The sequence below is a fragment of the Varanus komodoensis genome, unplaced genomic scaffold (assembly GCF_004798865.1).
Source record: "Varanus komodoensis strain SLA01 unplaced genomic scaffold, ASM479886v1 scaffold18_1, whole genome shotgun sequence".
In the NCBI taxonomy this organism is placed as follows: Eukaryota; Metazoa; Chordata; class Lepidosauria; order Squamata; family Varanidae; genus Varanus; species Varanus komodoensis.
This window is the reverse complement of record NW_025335548.1, coordinates 2615300-2624129: the sequence shown is the minus strand read 5'-3', so window position 1 is coordinate 2624129 and position 8830 is coordinate 2615300. Positions and strand designations below refer to the sequence as shown.

General features: G+C 41.1%; 1 protein-coding gene across 11 annotated transcripts in view; it reads left to right on the top strand.

Annotated features, from left to right (window-relative positions):
- Positions 1-8830, top strand: part of CCDC141 (coiled-coil domain containing 141) — a 125828-nt gene that overhangs the window by 45977 nt on the left and 71021 nt on the right. For all 11 annotated transcript variants that reach the window (XR_006414411.1, XR_006414412.1, XM_044426939.1 and 8 more), the window contains exon 6: positions 6997-7116. Coding sequence is in view for 9 of the 11 variants with exons in the window: in XM_044426939.1 (XP_044282874.1) it covers positions 6997-7116 (120 nt within the window). In the remaining 2 variants the exon portion in view is untranslated. The remainder of the gene's footprint in view (positions 1-6996; positions 7117-8830) is intronic.

The following is an 8830-nucleotide window of genomic DNA, read 5'->3' as shown; positions in this document are numbered from 1 at the left end:
CCCATAGTCATCCTGGGAAGTTGGTTAGATTCAACCTTTAGGGCATATATCCTATTTACAACAAAAAAAAAAGCAGTGGGGGGGGGTCAATCCAATTGGGCATAGGTGACACCCTTAGTGAATCTTAGTCCTGTTCCAATTGTCCTCTTCCTCAATTTTTTTTTAGCTATCTACACCTCAGGAAATGAAGGCTCAGGCAACCTCCTTATTCAACAATGTATAATACAAATGGCTTTGAGTGTTAAGACTGGCAGAGCATTTAGTACAGTTTCAACACTGGTGTTTCCTTTAACAATAGTACTTCAGGTTTCATAGCTGGCTGAGCAATCAAAAGTGAGGAGGAGCAGAACAGCTGGTCCACTGCTTCATCCCAAACTCTGCTGACTCACAGTGGATAATGACAGCAGAGGTGAGGTTTTCTTCCTTTTTACCGTGCCAGCTTCACACTGACATAGCCAGAGGGCCTCAGGATCAGGTCTTCTGGGGGATCCACAGGGCTTTGGATGTGGTGCATCTAAAGCCAATGATGCCCCAAACCAAATTACCCGCAAAAATACTACAATTTGGGAATTTCCCATTGCTATCTATGGATCTCTCTTCAGGTTCAGACTAGTACCTCCTAAGCTGCTCCAGCCATTAACACCAAGGGGTTTGGATTATACTGTAAACATTCAGGATTCTGTTAATTTCTGTCTTCAAAGACATGCCTCCTGTTACTTCACAGAATGGTAAAATAAAAATACTGAAAGAAATCTAATTCAGTCCTTTGCAGTCTTGACGACCAGGCTTTTAATGGATTAGCCTAAATTTGCCAAAATGAGAGGTTCTCAGACGGTGGAACGTTGTACATTGTGATGGGTGAGCTCCATTCTGGTGTTGCATGGATTATGGAACAGCCAGCTGCTGCACAAGGCCCTTTGCTGGATGGATTTTTCCTGATGATAGGAACTGAGGTGTGTGTTTTATTACTGATCAGACCAACTAAGGCCTAGTTTAGGGGCCATGATTTTCATATGACAGTGCTGGTGCAGTCTAATTCATTCCCCTCCCCACTAAAAACATACTAGTTAAAGAGATCCTTCTCAGAGGCCTGTCGTAGAATACCCAAGTTTATATAAAACAGGGTTATTTTGATGATAATTCTGGTGCTTCAGAAAATATGGCTACTAAAACATGAATTATGTCTATGTTTTCTAGAACAAAAAGAAAGTTAGTTAAATGGTTCACCAAGATCTCTAACAAAGTATTTTGGATTTTAGTTTTGCTGGCCTAGATTATGGAGTTGTACAAGTTAGAACAGAAAGGATCATGATAAATAAATTAGCTGCAGAGGCCACTGTTGAATGCAGTGGTATCCATAGGCAGTCAAAACTCTGCAGTCAATTATGTTCCATTTAGAAATATGCTTAAAAGGACATTATGCTATTAGACCAAATTTTGCACATATTTCCCTGGCTTATACACACACAAATCATGCCCCCTTTTAAGAAGGGAAGTCTGGCTGGATTCACATTAGATCAAGTCAATACCAGCACAGATTGGCTGGGTGGAATCAACAGGACAAGTCAAGGGAATCCATTAGATTGCCATCTCCTTATCGTCTTCTTCACACATTCCCTACTTGCTAACAATTGTACTCCCAAACCCAGCTCTTCATTCCAGAATGAGACTGGGTTTTAGCAAGGCCTGGACTCCAAGCAGGCAGCTCTATCTCCATCCTGCCAGCTATTCCAGCTAGTGAATTCCTCTGGCAAAAAGCTGTTGGCCACACAACTATGACACTCAGAAGACTTTGTATGTGCCCAAGAGAAGACTTCCTAGAACTTCTGGCTAGTGCTGTGCTAATCTATCTGCAGTTGTGATCACCTTGCATTCTGAAGTAAATGTATAAAATTTATTTGTTCTGTATATGATCTATCTATCATATACAGAAGAGAGCAAAATGAAAGCCTATTTTCATTGTCTGTGATAAACAAGATACAAACATAGATGATGATGTTCTGCTGTAAGTTTTCTGTTATCCTACAGAGATGTGGGCACCGCCATTCACAATTCATTAACTTCAAGGGTTGCCAAAATGTGGCAATAAAGACATATATTGCCAAGTAGCTGAAAGGATAGATTTTTATTTTAATAAGGTTACACATTTTGAAAGTTCCTTACCCTTGATCTTTGGTCTGCATTCTGGAAAAAAATAATTTAGTGAGAGCCCATGCTGCTCTGATATATGTACACAGACTTCTGTATAGGTGGTTCCCTGACCATACACAAAAAAGCACTGCCATCAGGTTTTTGGGTCTGTCTTCTTAGTTCCTTGGACCAACACTTTTATCTTCAAAAAGAACCCTGCCTTATGTAAAGCCCTAGCTCATTTGAGCCCATCACCAGTCCTTTATTTCAAGGCTGCCATGTAAATAAGCCTGCAAAGGTCTTTACTGGCATGCCAGGGTATGTGGCAGTGGAGGGACAGAGAGCTGCATTTCCATGCTGGGATATGGATGTGAAGGCTTTTCTATGCTAACAGCTCACTGGTTTCTATGGCAGGTGCAGGAAAGAGACAGAATGTACTTTGTGATCACCTAGAGCAGCAACTTTCACAACTTGTGAAGAAATACCCTCTATATAACTGTTGTTGTTATGTGATGTTTACTTTGTGTGGCCTCTGTGAGGCTACAGTGCCTCTGAGCAGAAGTGAAGCTTTGTTTTGCTACCATTAAAGTCTTATATAGCATTTGCTCGGTGACACTTTGAAGGGGGACAGAGAGAAACAATCGCTTTGAATATTGTTAGATGGGGCATAGATTGGATCAATTTGATTCTAATTAGCTTGGATTGTAGAAGTGGGAAATGAATAGTTTGTAGAACTCTGACTTATGTTGGCAGAGAGTTATTTGGGCCTTGAAAAATAAGCATTTGCTACAAATAAGAAGCCCATTCAGCTGGATTGTCCAATGCAGGAACAGAAGTAGCAGTACTGGTGAGAGGGGGCAGTAGTGGGATAGAAAATACAGTGGCGCCTTGGCTCACGAACTTAATCCGTTCCAGGACTCAGGTCGTGACCCAAATTGGTCATGAGCAAAGTCAAATTTCCCCATAAGGTTCAATGGAAATAAGGTTAATCCATTCCATAACTATTTTTTAAATCAGAAAAATGTGAATCAAAGTGACAAAGAACAACAAAGAATGCGGCCATCTCCGCCCCCGCCCCCCAGTACGACCACAATCGTGTCTGTCATTCCTGCACATGCCCGTCATCCCGGTGCGCCTGGGGGGGGGAGATGGGCTTGAACACGGGCGCATCGGGGGGGGGGAGAGACGGGCGCGAATGTGGGCTGCTGCAGGGGGAGATGGCCGAGATTGCGGCTGTGCTTGTGCAGGAAAGACGGGCGCAATCACGGGCGCACTCAATCAGGAAAGGCGGGCATGATCTCGGCCATCTCCCCCCTGCCCCCAGCACGATCGCAGCCATCTCCCCACTTGGGGTGGGGTGGGGAGATGGCTGTGATCACAGTTGCCACCTAACGCAGAGTTCGCGACCTGCGTCAAATTTTTTAATAAAATTTTTGTTCGTGACCCGATTTGGTCGTGAACTGAGGCATTCATGAGCTGAGTTACCACTGTATGCCATGGAGAATTGGGCAATGTAGGCTAATGAGACAAAAGATCTGGATGAGCACAAGTTGTCCATCCCTGGTTACTAGACTACAGCTTAAATCCAAAGCTGACTTCAAGATATTTTCTCCTAACCTCCATGAATTGGAGTCCGGGAACTGCAAGGTGGGCCAACATGTTCCATTTAGTTTCCCAGACTTAGAGTGAAGTCTATTCGACACTAGATTTGTGTGTGACCTCTCTGACCCATTGCTATCTTTTCTCAGTAAAAATAGCATCTACCCCACTGCGCATTGGAGACATTGACTACAAGTAAATGTTTGCTGATCCAGGAATGAGCTGTGGCAGGCCTCAGGCTCATGTGCTGCACCTTTTCATTCCCATTCTTTAATGCACAAGGGGAGGAGACTTGATACTCCAGCTTCTGTTTAGCTGGAAACTATGGTTGGCCCTCAAAGCAGGATTATAAACCATGACTTTTAATCCTGTATCCTGAATTTAGGGCAACCAGTTTGGGCAAACCCATGGGCAGAATAACTAATTGTTCTGCTAAAAATTAAGAGGAAGTATCTAATTCCCTCTTCATACTCAAAAGAGGAAAGGTAAAGAGGAAATGTGCAAACTCAAGGCTTGCTTTTTATCATTCTTTTTCACAGTCACCAAAGTTTGGTATTATGTCTGAACTGAACCACTAAATTCTTAGTTGTGCAATTCTCTAGAAATGCTGAGCTTTATAATAAATAGATGAATCTGTGTATGTATCCATTTCTCCACTACCAACATTTAAAAATAAAATCAGGCACTGAATGTGGAACAACATCAAAATGAATAAATTGGAAGCAGTTAGAAAGCAGCTTTGTGGTGTGACATCAAATCAAAATTTAATTACATTAATTATCTCTTTATATCCCTGGCTATGCTGAACTCCTTAGGTAATTTGCCAAATTTGTTGGAAGCATTTTTGTTTACTTTCAGAATATTCTTAGAGGAACATTATCATTTAGTCTGGAATCTACAGAAGAGAGATTTCTTCAATCCAGTGTAGTGTATCCACTAAAAGTCCCACTGAAAGTAATAGAGGTCATGAATGCATACCTCTATGCTTGAGTGTAGCCTGTGTGTGGGTAATTATTTGATGAACATTTTTAATATTAATATTTCTATATTATTTAATGGACAGTTAAAATGACACTTTTTTAGCCTAAGTTCCATGTCCTTCCATGTCCTTCACAGCCTTGTTCAGGCAGCACATGAATTTATGGAGCAGGTTCATATACGTCTAACCTCCAGGCGTTCATTATAAGATCTGTGCATATAGCTGTAGCAGCTGGGAGCTCCAGATTCCTGGATACTTGGAGTAAGCCCATAGAGACCACTGTCTGAGTTTGGGTGTCAGGTGCACACACTGTGCAAGGGTGCCCGTGTGTACACAAGCAGCTGCCCAGTTTGATGGGAACTCAAGCTCAAATAGTGAGGAATTGAAGCATGTCCAAGTGGTAGACCATGGTCAGGAACACCTGGGTAGATAGAAGGGAGGAGTTAACATTTTGGGCTGATGAGAGCCTGGGCTGATCCACTTGTGGGAATGGTGAGATAGGAGAAGAGGAGAACTCGACAGTTTGGGCCGATGGGAGCCCTTGTCTACCAATCCATGGAGTGGAGGTGGAACTGGAGGCTAGACATGTCTCACAGCAGGGTATTACAGACACAGAGCTTGTCAGAAGCTGAAACAAATGCTGTCATTTAAAAGGGCATGTAAAAGGGAAAAACTATACTACAGTTCTGCAAATGACAAATCATGGCCTGGATGAGTGAGCATAATGCAGGTTACTTAGGAGAAGGCTCCACAAAGTTCAGTCAGTCTTACCCCTTTCTGAAAGGGCATAGGGTTTGTCCTATTGCTGCTGCTGGTTGGTTGTATTACTTTTGGGGCTCATCAGTTTGCATGTTCAGTTAAATAAGCCTTACATGATTGCTCATGCTCACCACAACCATTTTGTGAATGGGCACACACTTCATGATAGCCATTTTGTGACTCCAAAATTCCAAATATGCCAAGTGACTGAAACAGTTTGGGAGTTCTTGGTTTACTATGTTAAATATGGGGTGCTTAAATTATTTTGATTGTTATTTTGTTTGTTGATTACCTTTCTATATCAGTCAATAGCCAAAACGTCTTGTAACAGGAGAAGAGATTGATACATTCTTTTAACATATAATTGGTTTTGTTAGCTGCCCTGAATTTCTTTTTTTTAGAAAGAAAGTGGAATATGTGTTTTTTTTAAATACAAGGAAAATAATCTTTTCCCAGAAATTCCGCTTTGTTTCAATTGAGTTGACTCTATGAGAGCCAGTGTGGTGTGGCGGTTAAGAGCATGGGACTGGGACTCAGACGATCTGGGTTTGAGTCCCCACTCAGCCATGGAGCCAACTGGGTGACTCTGGACCAGTCACAGACTCTCAGCCCAACCTACCTCACAGGGTTGTTGTTGTGGGGATAAGATGGAGGAGGAGATATAAGCTGCCTTGAGCCCTTTGTAGGAAAAAGGCATGATATAAATCGGAAATAATAAATAAATGATGTTAATATGCATAGGACTGTAATGGGAAATTGCATACTTAAAATACAGCAAACAGCTTGTTGTCTAAATTAGAGTGGGAGGTCGCCTGTGAATGATGCCCAGCTTGTGAGCTTCCTCTAGACAGCTGGCTAGCCAGTACGTGAACAGAATGCAGACTACATGCGCCTTGGACATGATTCAGCATGGTTCTTATGTTCAGCCTGGGTTGTTACCTGCTTTACTCTTGACCAGTTGGCATGATCAAGCAATCTGTCATGGTTTATTTATAATAAATAAAATAAATATTTAAACCACAGCAGACAGCAGTGTGGGTGCTGGGCATTTGTCATGTTATCTAACTTGGCAAAGGAGTCAAACTGGTATGCTTAGCAATCCAATCCCAACCCTAAAATAGCCCATAGGTTCTGGGTGGCTTGTTAATGATGGCAGCAACCCACCCTTCCTAAGTTCAGATGACATAACAAGCTACAATCACAGTTGAAACATTCAAACACTGCTGTAGCGACCATGAGGACCTGGCCTATATCTCTAGGTGAATTGCAATTCTGTCAGCTCAGTCAACAGACTAGAGTCCCTTTGTACCCACAGCTTCTGTGTTACCTCCCAAATATTTTCTGGAGGCTTGGGTAACCCTCCAAAGCTGATTTTAGGGTTCTGTTTGTGCCGGGGGGGGGGGGGGGATTGGGGGGGCAAGGGAAAATTAGGGAATTGTAAGTTTTGTTACACACATGCAAGGCTAGTCACACAACATTGGATGCTGCCCATTATTTTCATTCATCAAAAATACTATTTTTATTTTCAGGTAACCTCTTGGTACAAGAAGAATATAAAAGATTATTTCCATAAGCACAACTTTGGGTCAACTTTAAAAGAAAATGAAGAATTACTTCAGGAACACAAGGAAATTGAAAATAAGGTTAAAGTAAGCCCCTTCTTATCTTATTTGAAACATTCTCACTGCAGTCTTCCAAACACTTATGGAGGGGTATTGAATTGATCTAGAAATATTTTTCTCAGAAGATTACAGTCCTGCCCATGAAACTGAAATTTCCTAAATCATAGTTCTACAAATTTATATGCTCCTACCTCAATTATTTATTTTAGAAGAACTCAAGCTACAACCCTGCACACACTTACTGAGGAGCTGCCCCCACGACACACCTTATTTCCAAGTAAGCACACATAGCATTTTAGCACACACTGAACAGAGGCTAATGATCAAATTACAACTTAATAAGTCATTGGGTTCACATGACATATATCTTCAGGGTTCATAAAGAGTTCTGATGTGACAATGGCTTTCTGACAAAAATAGGCAATGCCACTAAAGGCAGCTATTTACTGAAGATGCAACTGACAATAAAGTAGCCAATATGACACTGTTTATTTTTCTTGAAAAGAAAAGAATTACAAGCCAAAAAATTACAATCCCACTGTCTTACTATTTCCCCCAACTTGATGGAAATCGTCATTAAGCAGCTGGCTAGTATATGGAAAGTATCACCCATGCCCTTATTTAATATAGGATGGTCACTTTCGCAATTCTGTGTACAGGTGGCTCTGGGCATCTCATCTGACAAAGTATACCATAGAGTTTGAAAAATGCAATCAAAAACTGGAATATCCTCTCCAAACCAGAACATCTTCTGTTTGGGTTCTATGCCCAACCCAAGATGCTTCCATGTAATGAATGGTTAAAGCAGCTTGGGTTTGGGCTTTAGAACCCAAAGAGACTCTGTAGGCCAGATGTGGAGGATCTTTTTTTATCCTTTTTTAAAATTATGAAATTAAAACAAAAAAGAAAAAAATGTAGCTACATAAATTTGAACATATCTGTTTCAGTGCATGCATATGGATTTTATACTCCCCTCACACACACACACACACACACACACACACACACACACACACACAAAACAATTTGACTTTCTAAGAATTATACATATATGTCAACCAAATAACCACACAGATCCATCTGTAAGTGGTACCTATATACTATATAGCACTTGGTCAAATGATGAAGGCACTGTTATGTTCTTGGTCCATTAACTAAAGGTTAGGAGTTCTCATTGCAATGTTGCCATATCAGTCTTTTAGCTGTCAAAGGGCATGGAGAATTCACTTGAGTTGGCCAAGCATTAACTTTCAAGAAGCAGGTAGATAACATCATTAAATATTAAAAAGTGCTCCTATGTAAGGTTTATCTATATAATTTGCCAAAACAGATGGGTGAAAGAAACATTAGCTGTGTAACACCTGCAGATATTAGCTGACTTAGACAAACACTATTAATTTGTAGAGTCCAATAGACACAGAACAAGAGTTTCTCCTGAATATTGTATAACCTGAGATCCATAGATGCTGCAGATACAAACACTAAAGCAGCATTATGGAAAATGGGACAATCCTACTCCTGCTTAAGAGATAGTCATATTATTCACTGATATATGTGAACATGGATCATTGGTTAATATCACTGATCAGTCTCAATAAGCACTTCCAACAGCAAAGGAAACCCTAATGCTAATGGATGAATTACAGTTACATTAGCAAATTACAATTCCGTTGGCAAAGGAAACCCCAACCTAGATTCTAACTAAGGTTGCAATTGCAAGGACTGCCATTCAGACGTAGCA